This window comes from Acinonyx jubatus, chromosome A1 (genome assembly GCF_027475565.1).
Source record: "Acinonyx jubatus isolate Ajub_Pintada_27869175 chromosome A1, VMU_Ajub_asm_v1.0, whole genome shotgun sequence".
NCBI lineage: Eukaryota > Metazoa > Chordata > Mammalia > Carnivora > Felidae > Acinonyx > Acinonyx jubatus.
Genome location: NC_069380.1, coordinates 25,212,832 through 25,229,032, shown reverse-complemented (window position 1 = coordinate 25,229,032; position 16,201 = coordinate 25,212,832). Strand labels below are relative to the sequence as shown.

General features: G+C 38.1%; 1 protein-coding gene across 2 annotated transcripts in view; it reads left to right on the top strand.

Moving 5' to 3' along the window:
• Positions 1-16,125, top strand: part of GTF2F2 (general transcription factor IIF subunit 2) — a 153,457-nt gene extending 137,332 nt beyond the window's left edge. Inside the window, exons 7-8 of one of the 2 annotated variants that reach the window (XM_053215805.1) lie at positions 196-339; positions 14,984-16,125. In XM_053215805.1, the coding sequence (XP_053071780.1) occupies positions 196-339; positions 14,984-15,103 (264 nt within the window). In that variant the 3' untranslated portion in view covers positions 15,104-16,125. The remainder of the gene's footprint in view (positions 1-195; positions 340-14,983) is intronic. The other variant, XM_015068922.3, reaches the window with a different exon arrangement.
• Positions 16,126-16,201: the final 76 nt, after the last annotated feature.

Below are 16,201 nucleotides of genomic sequence, written 5' to 3'. Positions count from 1 at the left end.
TTTACAGATGGCATGTTGATACCTCTTAGAGCCTTCAAGGTCTGAGGAGCCCCAGGAGCAGTCTGAACTGCTCTTTAAACTGTAGCCTTACAGCTTGAAATTAATCATATTTTTGGGTGATACAAAGAGAATGCCTATATTTCAGAGTGAGAATGTTGGATTGATGCCTTTATTACTTTTGCTTTTTGCACCTAGATTGAATATGAAAGGAAAAAGAAAGAAGATGGAAAACGAGCTCGAGCTGATAAACAACATGTTTTAGACATGCTATTTTCAGCATTTGAGAAACATCAGTATTACAATCTTAAGGACTTGGTGGACATCACAAAACAACCTGTGGTATGTATATGCTCACATTGATCCTTTAAATATGTCCTGCTTCATTTAGATGACGTTTCTGAAGAGAAGGGTATCATATATGAAGAAGTTCACTTGCACCTATGCTAATGTCAGGGTTTATTTCAACACTCAGGAAAGATGTCTTAATACAGGTTATTTTTTGGTGACATCAGCTTCATTATTTTAGATTTCAAATACATTAATGTTAATAGTTCCATATGAAGATAAAGTAGATATACCCTTCTTTTGACTGATCCTTGACATCAAGCCTAGTCTTTCATTTGTTCCCCTACCTCCCTCCAAAAGCACTCAGCTTCTTTCATATATTTGAAAATGTGCCTTCTAGAAGAACTGCATTCCTTTAAGAGCCATACTGATTTGTCATGATGAGGGTGTTCATCTCTGTCTTGCGGGTTTTTTTTTTTTTTTTTTTTTTAATCAAAATTTACCTAGCACTAACATTAGGTCCTTTTACACTTGAGCTGTGTACTCCCCCAGTGTTGGTTGAGGTTGTGGTTGGGTTGGTCTGTTCTCCATTTTTAAGGAAAAATTTATTAAATTGATGTTTTAGAAAGTTTGTACTATAAATAATCATTTTTCTATCCCTGCTCCAGACTTGTGCCTGTTTGCTAACAATTTGTATTTCTAATCCATTAAAACACTGGTAACAAATAAGGAATCCAAATCCCTTTTCTCCAGTCTTTGAGTCACATTTCCTGCTGTTTCACTTTCTTACACCTAACATTAGCAAAACAGAGAATTGAATTGTAACAGTATTTATTTATAGGGTTTTAAAAATTAAATGGAATCTCTTTTATTTTCTGTCCTTTTACACTCTGACTTATTCAAAGCTTTAGGAAATAACTTAGGAAATTTCAATATTGATGGTAGTTTTCCCATTTCTGCAGATTTCACTGTTACATTTCAATCTTTCACTTTTTTATTAAGAAATTAAATTCCAAAAGATCTAAATACTTTTTTTTAATAGGAGGCAAGTGCTCATGCTGCCATTATCAGCTCCTCTTAACGACTTCACTCCCTTCACCATCAAAGCCTTAGACACAGCATTTCAAACTAGATTTTTAAAAATTGAAATAGAATAATTCATTAGCTAAGCTGTGTTTTTTCTACATTTAATGAAGTTTATCCTTGTGTCATATATATATATATATACACATACATACATACACACACAAAAAGGCCATTCCAGAAGCTGAATGCAGACAGTATATTCTCATGGAATAACACACACACACACACATTAGATATAGGAAAATAAGCATTTGTATGTAGAAGGACATTTAGATGATACTAGAGAAAACAATTTCTTTGCTTCCCAATTTCTTAACGTGGAACAACATACTGTTTTTTTTATCTTTTTTACTTTTTTTAATGTGTATTTATTTTTTAGAGAGACACAGGGTACAAGTGGGGGAGGGGCAGAGAGAGAGAGGGAGACACAGAACCTGAAGCAGGCTCCAGGCTCCAAGCTGTCAGCACAGAGCCCGATGCAGGGCTCGAACCCATGAACTGTGAGAGCATGATCTGAGCCAAAGTGGAACTCTTAACCAGCTGACCCACCCAGGGGCCCCAACATACTATTTTTAAAATTCATTTTGTGTCAGAGAAAAGGAATAACTAGTATTTCTCTCAGTTTTGGTGTTTCAGATAATTTTTATGTAGAGGTGCTCAGTGAATCTCTTAAAATAGAGCTACTTAGGGATGCCTGGGTGGCTCAGTTGGTTAAGCGTCTGACTCTTTGTTTTGGCTCAGGTCATGATCTCATGGTTCGTGAGTTCCAGCCCCATGCCGGTCTCTGTGCTGACAGCTGCAGAGCCTGCTTGGGATTCTCTGTCTTTCTCTGCCCTCCTCCACTTACTCACTCTCTCAAAAATAAACAAACATAAAAAGAAAGTGAGAGAAAGAGAAAGAAGAAGGAAAGAAGAAAGAAAGGAAAGGGAAGGGAAGGGAGAGGAGAAGGAAGGAATGAGCTGCTTACCTCATAGTCAGTAGGTGGGCTTTAGGAGATCCAGCAGTCTTCTGAATATGTGCAAAAATATGTGGGTTTTTCTGGGGAGCAGATCATAGTTAATATCAGATTCTCATAGAAGGTCTGGGAACCTCAAAGAGCTTGTGAACCACTGATCTAGACTAAATTATTTTATAATTGTCTTATTGTTTAGAGGCAATTTGCCTCAGCAAGCATAAGGTTCTTAAAGGAGGGTTGTGTATTAGTCATATCCCTAAATATTCATATGTTCTACAATGTAAACATAGTAGAAATCCAGTAAATATTAGATGAATTGATGGATTCAGATGGATTCGACAGGCCTCATGTCATTTTTGGCAAGAGAAGGAAGACGGAGAGCCAGTCTCAACTAAGCGTGGAACGCCAGGGTTTTAGTTATCTCCGCCTAAAGGAGGGAGCAGGAAGAGGTCAGCGTGGGTTGGGTTCTGCCATTTACCTACCCACTGGGATCTGGGGGAGTTACTTCCTTTCCTAAAATTGAGGAACACTGGATAGTCACTGTGCTCCCTTCCAACCCGATATCTGTGACTCTCTCTCTGTCTCCTGTTTTATCTCCTCTCCACCTCCCTCTCGTATTTGAATTGAATTAGCAAATCCCATTGACCTGCGAAGTGGCCCAAGTTCAGCTTTCCTCTGTATAGATAACTATCCCCTTTAAAAGGTTCACCGGATGTAAGTGAGTCTGTACTCATGGTCATCAGTATACCCTTACTAATTTGATCTTAATCTGAGCAATTCCAGAAGAATGAAAGAACCCAGTATAGCATGAAGATTAGTGATCCAGGAAAGGGGCTTCCTGGTATGATTGAAATAGTGGTGGATTTGGAGTAATGGCATCTCAGTTCAAGTCCCAGCTCTGCCATTTAGCCTGGACAGGGTACTTAAATACATTTGATGTTTAACACAAACCAGTTTTTGAGTCCCTGTGTAAAAGAGGAGAAAAGAGATCTTGTTTGTGTTAATCACCTCTTTAGTATATGCATTTAATGACTTTCTCTCATTTTCTGATGGCCCCCAGTGCCCTCTTTGATAACAGATTTCCAGCCATGAACTCTATTATTTTATCACATCCTCTATTTCATTAACACTGCTACCATATTCTTAAGTTCCCATCTGCTTTCTGACCTTCAGAGTGTAACTTTTGACACATTGAGTGGACCCGAGATATTGTTCTTGTTTTTGCAGTTCTTACTCTCTGTATTCTTCTTCCTAAAAACTTTCACTTCCATGAGCAAAATTATTGATCAGAGAAACTGTCCTTATGGCCAGACCTTTTCTGTCATTGGCTGGCATGTGACTTGCATGAACAATCAAGGAGTTAACGTTACTCATCAAGGGTAAATAAGCCAATTTTAAAAGGCCAAGCTCTGGTAATTGATGTAAAGTCAGAAACATGATATCCATTTAAAGGGATGTTTTTATATGATTTAAATTTGGGCTTTAATGTGAAATACCAGAGGAAGCCTATTATTTCTCCCATGCAGTATTTGATCTTTCACCTTGAATTTGTTATGTCTAGCCTTTCTTCATATCTTATTAGATCTGTAAAATAGAAATACACAGCATTTCCTTCAAAATTTAAACCATTCAGAGCTGTACCTAATTGCTCCCTTTGAAACACCAAACTGCCAAGACCGTTTTGAGCCTTGACACTGTGTTCTCTCTAGCATAGCAGCCATTTACCAGTGTTCCTTGAATCGTACTTTTCTGCCAAAAGTATCCTTGAAAATCAGCTCTGGTTATAACCAAACCTCTTTAATTTTCTTGTTCTGTATCCACCCAGTTTCCAGGCATGATCTAGGGAAGTTGATCTTTAATTATTGATGATTCCTTCTGAATCAGCAGTCCCCAGTCATGTCAGTCCAGCAGACCATTGTTTAATTATACAATTTGCATGCTTTTTACTAAAGTTAGTTCAAATTCACAGGAAAATCTAGGAAAACATTTGTGTGGCTTTGACTTTGAAGGAATTTGGTGCCCATATTTCAAGGTCCCAGCACTAAACATTGCTCAGCAGGCAGTTGCTTATTCGCACAAAGTGGGCTTTCAATAAACAAAGCCATTGCAGCAATAAGGCAATGTTAACCTAATCCTCAGAATTTGTTTCTAGATAGACTTAAAGTGTGAACAGAAGTAATTGAAGCAAAATTTGGATACAAGAAGGTAGGCTTTTTTTTAAGGGTAAAATGTCTGGAAAGTATGACCTGAGTATTTCTCCTGTCAAACAAATTTTTAAATTTATTTTTAATTTTTTTTTAACGTTTATTTATTTTTGAGACAGAGACAGAGCATGAATGGGGGAGGGTCAGAGAGAGGGAGACACAGAATCTGAAACAGGCTCCAGGCTCTGAGCTGTCAGCACAGAGCCCGACGCGGGGCTCGAACTCACGGACCGCGAGATCATGACCTGAGCCGAAGTCGGCCGCTTAACCGACTGAGCCACCCAGGCGCCCCCAAATTTTTTTATTTATAAGTATATGCTGTTATAGGGGCACCCACGTGGCTCATTCGGTGGAGTATGTGACTCTTGATCTTGGGATCTTGAGTTCAAGCCACATGTTGGGTATAGAGCTTACTTAAAGAGTTTGTATATGCTATTGTAGATATGTGAATTAGTTGAGACTCTTGTAGTTGCAGAGAATAGAAACTCAGCTCAAGGGGCGCCTGGGTGTGTCAGTTGGTTAAGTGTCTGACTTCGTCTCAGGTAATGATCTCACGGTTTGTGAGTTCGAGCCCTGCATTGGACTCTGCGCTGACAGCTCGGAGCCTGCTTGGGATTCTCCTCTTTCTCGATCTTTCTCTCTCTCTCTCTCTCTCTCAAAAATAAATAGACTTTAAAGAAAAAAATAGAAACTCAACTCAAACTAACTTAAACAAAAATAGAATTTATTGGCTCATGTAGCTGGGAAGTTCAGGAATGCATCTAGCTTTAGACATTACTGGCTACAGCCACTAATATTAGTTAGAACTTTAGAACTGTCCCTTCCCATCTTTCCACATTTGTGCCCTCATTATTCTTTCTTATGTGTTATCTTTACTCTTAGGCGGGATCTTGCCATATGATAGCCAAAATGGCCTCCTCAAACACCTCACAGCTAGCAACCTCTAAGAAAAAAGGGAATATTTGCCCTAATTATTTTAATAAAAGCCCCAGGGAAGATGTTAATTGATCTTTTGGGGGTTGTGTGCCAATTCCTGAACCAAGAGGATGGAGTTATGAGTACTCTGCCAGCCAGAGCCCACTACCTTTCCCACCTTTGTCCCACATCACCTGGTATGAAGTTAGCACCCAGTCAATGTTAATCATTTCATTATCTCACATTTGGGATGTTCAAAACAGAACTCTTGATTTATTTTCTCTTCTGTCTTCCCCATTTCAGTAATCGACACCACTATTCCCTAAATCATTCAAGCCAGACGACAGTATTCGTGTTTCCTCTTGATGACATATAAATCTTATAAATTATGATACATATATACCATATAAATTATCTACATATATACATATACAGATGTCGGGGTGTGTGTGTATCTGACTCAGGATCTTAAAGGTAAAAATGATCTTAGAGATTATCTAGTCTCTCTCACTTGTAGACCCAGAGAATGAGTTCCCTAGTGGCTTGAACCCAATTGTCCTGACTTCAGTCTAGGAATATCTCTTACCATGTTGCCTCTTCTGTATTCAGACATGTGCTTGTATATGTAGATAAGCAAGGAAAATATTTTTCTCACAATAGTAACCCCCTTTTTTAATGGGGGGAAAAACACTAATGTCTCTCTCAGTCAGGCTTTGTCATTTCTGTATTATTAAGAATCATCATCATTGATCTGAGCCAGGTACATAGAGAATGGGATCTAAGCTTTATCTTAGCTCATTCAGTTCCTAATCCAAAATAAAAATAGGTATTTTTAATGTCTGAAGCATATTCCCAAATTTACTACTTAATAAGTGGTGTTTTTATTACAGTGTTTTGTTCTGAATATACTTTCCTTTTTTTACTTTTTTTTTTCTGAAATCTTTATCATTTCCTTTCTGTTCACATGTTCCCGTTTAGTTCATTTTTCCTATAAATGGAAGTGTTTATTTTTGAATGATACTACTAAAAAAAGGCCACTAGGGCACCTGGGTGACCTAGTCTGTCAAGTGTCCGACTTTGGCTCAGGTCATGATCTCGTGGTTCTTGAGTTCGAGCCCCGCATTGGGTTCTGTGCTGACAGCTCAGAGCCTGGAGACTGCTTCAGATTCTGTGTCTCCCTCTCTCTCTGCCACTCCCCCACTCACACACTTGTCTCTCTCTCTCCTTCTCAAAAATAAATAAACATTAATAAAATTAAAAATAAATAAAGACCACCAATTTCTTAAAAGAGCATGTTAATAACAGCCTTTTTTGAGACTTCTGTTTTAAAAAATAATTATTTGCTAATTAATGATGTAGAACCTAATATATTTTAAGCTTTAGAATATGAAATGTCATACTAAAATAAATCAACTATTTGAATTGTATTGAATATAAATGGATGAAATTTAAACACATTTATGAAATTTTAATATTTATTTGTAGAAGATTTTAATAACTTCTAGATCTACCAGAAAGTTTATCATAGGTAATAGCATTTTCTCCTTTAACTTGTATGCTTTGTTTCACTCCCCCCACCCCCCTATTTTTTACCATATTTCTGAATGAGGTAAAATTCGGGGTGAATTTACTAACATAACCAATTGAGTCCATATTTTACGTGAAATATTATGTAGGTAAAAGCAGTATTTAACATAAGCACCCAGTAAAGAGAATTGGGCATTTATTTATATGCAAAATTTACATAGAATTTTTAATTAGGCAATGGACTTTAAAATTTATATTTAATCTGAAAAATATCATTACTTATAAAATCTCCTTCCCCACCCTTCAGCACCATTTGATTTGAAGGGAAGTTAAAGTAAGTTTTTAAGCTTATTAACTGCCTTCTACTGATTTCTTTATTTAGTCTCTGAACAAGCTAGAAGGATTTGCTTTTAGGCTTATGGTCCTTATGGAAATTGTCTCAGGAAAGGAATTTCACTGGTCTTTAGATTGGTCTTAGCATTAGAGAGAGCATGACTCTGTGGATTTAGATAAGTGTTCACAGCCTCCCAGTTTCTCTATCTGACAGGAGAATTGAGATACCAGAGGATAAGCCTGTTGGCAGAAGACCTTGTAGTGTCAGTTCTGTATTGCAGCTTTGTAGAGCCATTCCTTCTACAGTGTCCCAAGACCAATATTCTGATGCCATCATATTTTCCAGTACATACGGACTAATGCACAGAGCTAGCTACTGTTGATTGGCGGTGTTACTGTACTCATCATAATTTGGTAATAAAAATGGTGTTCTCTTAATTTGTTGTTAGGAGCTAGATAGGTCACTTGCCCCCCACCCCAATTTAAAACCTTTATTTTCAGTATAAATTATATTTGTAATTTTTTTTAATTACAGTTCAGTGGGTTTTAATGTATTCACAGACTTGTGTGACCATCACTACAATTAATTTTAGAACATTTTCTTCATCCCAGAGGGAAATCCCATACCTATTAGCAGTCACTCCCCTTTACCCCACCTTCACCCCCCACCCCCCACCCCCTAGGCAAACACTGGTCTATTTTCTATCTATCTGTATAGATTTGCCTACTCTGGACATTTAATACACATGGAATCATATAATATGTGATCTCTTGTCACTGGCTTCTTTCATTTAGGCATAATATTTTCAGGTTTCATCCATGTTGTGGCTTGTGTCAGTATTTCCTTGCTTTTTATTGCCAACTAGTATACCATTATATAGATCTACAACATTTTGTTGTTTCTGCTTTTGGCTATTATGAATACAGCTACTGTAAATGTTTATGTACAGGTTTGTGCATGAGCATATGATTTTATTTCTTTTGGGAGTGGAATTGTTGAGGCACTTCATAGCTTTGATAACCTGAGGAACTAACTGCCAAATTTTCATCAATCCTTTTTTAATCTTTAGCCAGCAAAAACTTCTATCTTATCCTATTGCCCTTAAGTACAACTTTACATTCTATTCCAGATATCTTAAGGGTGAATAATACTTCATGGTTGCAAGTGCTAGCTAATGTACCAAAAATTCTCTGTTGGTAAAATATATACCTATAGTCTCTTTGCTTGTCATTTAATTTCTAACAGTATTTTCAAATAGACTAAAAATAACTATGCCAATTGATACCTTCTTATATTCTGTACATTTGAAACTGCACTTCACACTAAATGCACTAATAGATAGGTTCTAAAATGCAAGAATTCATATTTAAATTTCAAAAGGAATTTTAGTTTTTGCTACTTTGTTAAGTTTTGGATTTTTTTTCTTTTATTTTTTTCTCTTCTCTTCTCTTCTCTTCTCTTCTCTTCTCTTCTCTTCTCTTCTCTTCTCTTCTCTTCTCTTCACATTTTATTCATTTACATAATCTCTACACCCAACATGGGGCTCAGATTCGCAGTCCTAAGATCTAGAGTTGCACACTCCCCTGACTGAGCCAGCCAAGTGCATCTGTATATTTCTGATTATATTTTCCTAATTAACTATAACCTAACATTAACTATATATGTATACATTTTTTTCCCAATTGGAAACCATCATTTCTCAGCCTTGGAATACCTTGCAGTCAGTATTCAAGGTTAAGTTATGTTTAGCGTACAAATAAACAAATACAGTTTAGAAAGCACATCTTGAAACACATAAATTTAAAAGTTTTGGCCCAAAGGAGGTAAACTTTGTTTATTTGAAATATGCAAACATGTGAATCATTTGCTAGTGCCCGGCACATGAAGTGGTACTAAGTTGGTTTATGGGAATGCAAGCTGGTGCAGCCACTCTGGAAAACAGTATAGAGGTTTCTCAAAAAACTAAAAATAGAACTATCCTATGACCCAGCAATTGCACTACTAGGCATTTATCCACTGGATACAGGTGTGCTGTTTCGAAGGGACACAGGCACCCCAATGTTTATAGCAGCACTATCAACAATAGCCCAAGTATGGAAAGAGCCCAAATGTCCATCGATGGATGAATGGATAAAGAAGATGTGGTGTGTATACACACACACACACACAAACACACACACACAATGGAGTATTACTCGGCAATCAAAAGAATGAAATCTTGCCATTTGCAACTATGTGGCTGGAACTGGAGGGTATTATACTAAGTGAAATTAGTCAGAGAAAGACAAATATATGACTTCACTCATATGAGGACTTTAAGAGACAAAACAGAGAAACATAAGGGAAGGGAAACAAAAATAATACAAAAACAGGGAGGGGGACAAAACGTAACAGATTCATAAATATGGAGAACAGAAGGTTACTGGAGGGGTTGTGGGAAGGGGGGACAGGCTAAATGGGTAAGGGGCTGAGGAATCTACTCTTGAAATCATTGTTGCACTATATGCTAACTAATTTGGGTGTAAATTTTTAAAAAAATAAAATTTAAAAAAAGAAAAAAAAGTGAGTTGGTTCACCAGCACACAAATATTCATGCAATAATAAAGTTGCTTTTCCAGAATTTGGATTAATCCATAAGGTAGTGCTGAGGTGGGATAGGGCTTGTGCCTTGGCCACTTTATTATGCATCATCTGCAAAGGGAGGAATGCAGCCTGTGTGACCTGAGAGGAAGACAAGGGAGGGGAGTGTCTAGTAGGAAAGTGGGGTGAAACCCGAAGGAAAAGAGGATAAAAATACTGACATGGCGCATGTCCCAGAGAATTTGCAGCATCACCTTCCCAATCCTGTTTACAGTTTTCTCTGTGTAAAGGAGGGAAAACATATGTTGCCTTCATTCACAGCTTATGCCTAATGTGTGTTTTTTTAATCAAACAATTTTGTGCCTTGGAGCCACTAACATCTTCATCAGTAAGCCCTCTGATTTATCACACAAATCATTTGAAATGATACTTTGAAATTATCATAGAACTGATAATGTCCCTCTTGCCTTGGATCACTTTGTAAAAAGCATATAATGATTTTCCGTGGCTGTCTGCATTAACCAGTACCATCTTTGGTATAGACTGCATATTGGATATTCATTCCAACCTTTCTGGGAAGATTTTGTGACCAAAAGTCTAATAGGGTCATATTATTTGCTTACCTAAAGCATTAATTCTTGGTGATCAGCTCTTTGTTAAAGATACATGTTCTTGACCAATTTCTAGAAATTTAGATATAGTTAATTTATTATTATATATGTAATGTTTAACTGAAATTCCTGGTTTGGGATTGGTTCGCAGAGCAGTAGAGGAAAAGATGATATGAGAAATGAAGGGGGGTGATGGGAAGAGGTACAGAAGGAGAAAGAGACTGCAATAGTGAGCTCCTGTGCCTTGCAACTCCACATCAGTTTGTCTTGATTTGGGGGAAAATAGGAATTTGGTCTGTGGATTTCTGTCTTTTGGCCTACCACAGTGTTATCTTGACCCACAGATATGCAAACCACATCCTAATCACTTGACCCCCTCCCCTTTTTAAAAAAAAAAAACTTTTAAGTGTTTATTTTTGAGAGACAGAGCTCAAGTGGGGGAAGGGCATAGAAAGAGGGAGACAGAATCCATAGCAGGCTCGAGGCTCCAAGCTGTCAGCACAGAGTCAGACGGGGCTTGAACTCACGAGCCTCGAGATAATGACCTGAGCTGAAGTCCGATGCTTAACCAACTGAGCCACCCAGGTGCCCTATCACCTAACCTCTTTGGTCCAGTATTTGCTTTGCCTTTTCCTTCCAAGGAAGCTGTAATGTTCTATCCCTTTTTTCTCTGCAGTTCAGACTTCCTGTAAATAGTCTCCCACACATCCCTTTGATGAAAAGTTTCTAGATCTGAGCCAGTTTATTTCAAATCTTGTTTTGTAGCACTGCACGTAGCAGTAATGAGAAATCTCTCCAATCCTGTGTGACATAAAGGTGATCTACTGAGTTCTAGAATACTTTGTTTAAAATGAAGGGGATCAGGCAAAAGATTAAATTGGAAAGTCAGTGTTTAGTATAAGAGGAGAAGAATTAGTATCTTTTGATCTGGGCCCAGAATTGCCATTTAATTCAAAGGATCAAATACACATCCTCAAAACCTAAGATCATGACTCAAGCTGGGCTGAGTGCCCTTCTCAGTGCTCCCATAATATCCTGTATATATGTCCTTCTTACTATGCTTTAACTTACGATTGTCTGCTTCTATGCTTTTGTGTCCCCATTCACGTACCCTAATCTTTTTTTTTAATTTTTTTTTAATGTTTTTATTTATTTTTGCGACAGAGAGAGACAGAGCATGAGCAGGGGAGGGGCAGAGAGAGAGGGAGACACAGAATCGGAAGCAGGCTCCAGGCTCTGAGCGGTCAGCACAGAGCCTGATGCGGGGCTTGAACCCACAGACTGTAAGATCATGACCTGAGCCGAAGTCAGACGCTTAACCGACTGAGCCACCCAGGCGCCCCCACATACCCTAATCTTAAACTGTGAACTCTTGGGGATGAAAATGACTCTGTTGCCATTCTTCCTGTCACATAGGAGGTCTAAAATAAATACTTGTGCAAATATATGAATTTTTATAAAAGGAGAGTTAGATTGCCAATTGATCTTCAGTCCTGTTAGAACTTTTAAAATTTCCCCCAGATGGCTTTGTCCCCATCTTATAATACAAAGGTTAGTAATAAATATAATTCAAATTCAGGTAATACAATTTAATCAGTCAACTTGTATTTCTCAAACCTGGTCATAACCCTATAAGTTAATTAGAGCCTGAGTTCTAAAAATGAAAAGAAGTAGAGTTAGCATAGTTTTAGTCCATAGGACCTTCTAAATGATCTCACCTCAAACACCCCACCCCTGCCCAAATCCTTGTTCCCTTATTTCCTTTTTTTTTCTCCCTGAGAGAGAGGGGGGGCATGAGGGAGGGGCAGAGAGAGAAGGAGAGAATCCCTAGATCTCTCCAACTATGAGAGCATGACCCAAGCCCAAATCAAGAGTAGGACGCTTAACCAGGCACCCGAATAGTTCCCTTGTTTACTCTTAAGCACTGCCTATTCATTCTCACCACTAGTGGTTTGATGGGAGAGAGACCTAGAAGTAAAGGGTTATAACGTGATATGAGGGCGATCACTGAGGTACATACAGTGTGAAATGTAAACCTAATGGGTAGGTGCCAAGTCTTCAAGGCTGAGGAGTTCAGATTTGAGGGAAGGGGGTAAGTATGACGGGGAAAGGAAACAGCATATGGAGAAAACTAGAAGCATGTAGACACACAAATGGTAAGTATGTGTTCAGGGAATTCTTAGAAGATGAGGCCAAAGGGAAAAGGCAGGCCTGAATGGATGCCTGTGAAGGGGTTTAGAATTTAACCTGTAGACCAAAAGGGAAGTCACTGAAAATTTTTCAGCAGAGGAATGACGTGGTCTCGCTGTCCCCTACCTGTGTCTTTCCTTCAGCGACTCTTGTGACCTGTGTTCCCCTATCAGTACTGTTACTTTCTTTACTAATAGGTTGTGGCCAAGTTAATTCATTTGGTTAGAGTAAAATAGCTTTAGGTTGTAGTTTAGAACATTCTAAAGCTCCAGAAATAGGCTCTTTCCCACCTTCCACCAAAACAGAATTCTGTACCAGGGCTAGATACTGTGGTCCTAAATCAGGAAAGCTTCTGTCTCACAACTGTAGCGCTCCTAGCAATTGCTCTCTTCATCTTGGACCCATTGCAGTGTGTCCACATTTGTCTTATTGTTTGTGTGCAGGTTCGTAGCCAGTATCACAATGAATCATTCTTTGGAATTTTACAAAGATGTCGTCCTTGGCATCTAAGCTGAAAACCATTTATGCCCAGCACATCAGTTTCCCTTTATGAATACTGTCTAATTAGAGAGTAGTTTATGAACAGTGTCTCCTTTTAAAAATGTAATTTGAAGTAGCAGATAGCAGATGTGCATGTTACCTGGATGTCTCAAGCCTTTATGCTTACTCATTCGCACAGATCCTTCAGTGGAGGCAGCTGCAGAAAGTGTGGGAGGCAAGCAGGCTCCTTCCTGGGGAAACCCAGGCCTCATTTGATTCATTGCTGCCACCTGCTGGGGCCTGGCTGCTCGAATGGGAAGGCCACACTGGTAGTAGAGCTACGTCATCCAGGGCCACATGAAGAGCCGTATGTAGTTGCAGTGCTAATCAGCCACTGTTTCTAGGGCACGACCTACCCCTAAGTGAAAGGATCTTATAAGCAGAACATTATACCAGTCAGTGTAAGGTGGTGTTTGATTATGTTGGTTAACACATCTCCAGCAATTGTGAGGCTCAGAGAACTAAGCAACACTTGGAGGACTCAAGATCCTAAAGTGTTACAGCTGGGAGAGCCCTTACCACAGATATTGTGGAGCTTTAGTGTAGTTAAACAGTCTCCTAGAGGCATGTGAAAATGCAGATTCCCAGGCCTGGCCCCAAAGATTGCAATTCACTAGGCCTAAGATGAGGCTTCTTTAACAGGTTTCCCATAAAGTTCTGATGCAAGTGGCCCAGGACCATACTCCGGAAAGGCACTGCCTTAAACATGATCTATGTAGGAGCTTCTCAACCATTTTTCAAATCAGTGCAAAAAAAATTACATCTATCCACAGGGTGAGTTACTAATATTGTAGCAGATTCTTTGAAGCATATACACAAAATATTACGGGATTGGTTCTGCAGGCGAGAAAAACTTTTAAATAATTGACTTTCCTCTCTTACTCCAAGAGACAAGTACTCTAACTTAGGTTGGTCCTTTTATAATGGAGTGTTTTTTGGCCTTGGGCATTGGCATGTAAAGGTGGCGTTTGGTATTATTTTTATCACAGCCACCAATTCCCTGAATATAGTAATCATTTGGTTAACATGTATTAAATTTTCAGGGACCTAAAATAACATAAGACGGAGTTCTGCCCTGCATCATTGTTACCTCTGTCCTTTGGAGGAGGCAAGCACAAGAGAGCTGCAGGCCCGGGCGTTTAGCATGTCTTATTATCGCTTCGTAGGCCTTACATTGCCTTGGCAAGCTTGGCCAAGATACAAACAATACTAATCACAAATAATAGCTTTCCTTATCACAGAGGAGGAAAAGTAAGTGGCCTGTAGCACATATGAAGAGTCACTTAGAACTGAGAATTCTGGATGCCTGAATATTTGTTATTTTTTTTTATATATGCTACTGCTTCTGAAATGCTGATTGTAATCCAAGAATAACCCTATCCAGCTGTGAACTGAGTGAGGCCACTGAACTCGAGGGAAAATTACATTTGGTATACTGCATCATCTTAGTAAACATCGAGACTAGTAACATTCTAGTGTATCTTCATCCAGACATCTCTTCTTTTTTTTTTTAAGCTCTCAGGTTGCTGGCATCCCAGACTTCCAATCCCTTAATGCAAATGATCTTACATTTAACACAGTTATCGTGTATTGCATAAATAGAACCAAAAGGCGGTTTATTAAACCTCTTTATAGAGAAATCTTGTGCTTTCAAAATCATAATTTTTATTAGTTGTGAATGTAGTTTGATGTGTGGTTTTATTTTAAATTTTGTTTCTTGCCTTCATAATCTCATCTTGGGGATTTTTGTTTTTAGGGCTACCTAAAGGAAATCTTAAAAGAAATTGGTGTGCAGAACGTAAAAGGAACCCACAAAAACACATGGGAGCTGAAGCCAGAGTATAGACATTATCAAGGAGAAGAAAAGAGTGATTAAGAAGACTTTCAACCAGCATGCTAACAGAACAATTAAAGGGTGATGTGCTAAGGAAACACCACTGATGCTCAAATACTTGAGGTCCATCTGTTATAGGGGTAAAATGACTGGAACTGTAATTTCCCTATGTAAATTTTTTAAACAATAATTCTTGTAAAGTTACTTAAGTGTTTTTTGACGAACGAAATTATTTATAGGCTTGTATTAAACTAGATTATTCAGGAGCGGGTGTGGGATTGGGGCGGTTAATAAGGTTTTTCTCTTTAAATATTGACTTTTAAAATGTGAAATTAGGAAATGATTTCTAAATAAGGACTCTCTGTCCTTGTCTTATGTCTGAGGAGCTGAGGTAGTGCAAATCCAAAGTGAATGGCAAAGCAAGAAAAAAGTCAACTACAGAAAGTCTTCAAAGCAATAAAAAACCAAAGTTCCTTTTTCTGAAATTGTCAAAAACCAAAGCTGTCTTTATTTTATTTTATTATTTTACAGATGATCATGTTTCATATTCACACCCATTAATAAAAAAAGAGAGCATTTATTTTGTACCTAAGATAGCAGTTTTCACCATTGGCTTGCTTATTTTACCCTAGTGTTAGTGACATGAAAAAATGCAAAAAAAAAAAAACACCTGGCCAATGGGTATTATTTCTTTAATTTGCTTTTAAAAGAATTAGAAATTAAATATTTTTCCAACAATTCAAGATATGTCTCCCCCATCCAGATTATAAGCTTCTCAGAAACTGACTTTGTCCTAGAATTTTACCACACACCCATCAGGGAGGTATTGACTATCCTACGACCAGTGATGTTGGGGGTGAGGCTGGTGTGTGTTAGGCAGTCACAAAAACAAACATACTCAGAAGACCACCAAAACAAAAGAAGCTTTAACAAATTGAACACAAGAAAAAGTTGCTTTTTACTTGTTCATTTTGTCAGCTGCATCATGTGTGCTCACAAGCAAGAAGTAGCAAATGCCAACAATTTAAGAAAATGTTACATAATTAAAGCAAATCAAGGGAAAACCTGTCCATGGATATGAATATTTTTCTGTGTTTGATATTCAGCAGGAGAACACCAGCATGCTGAGGCCGAGTACTA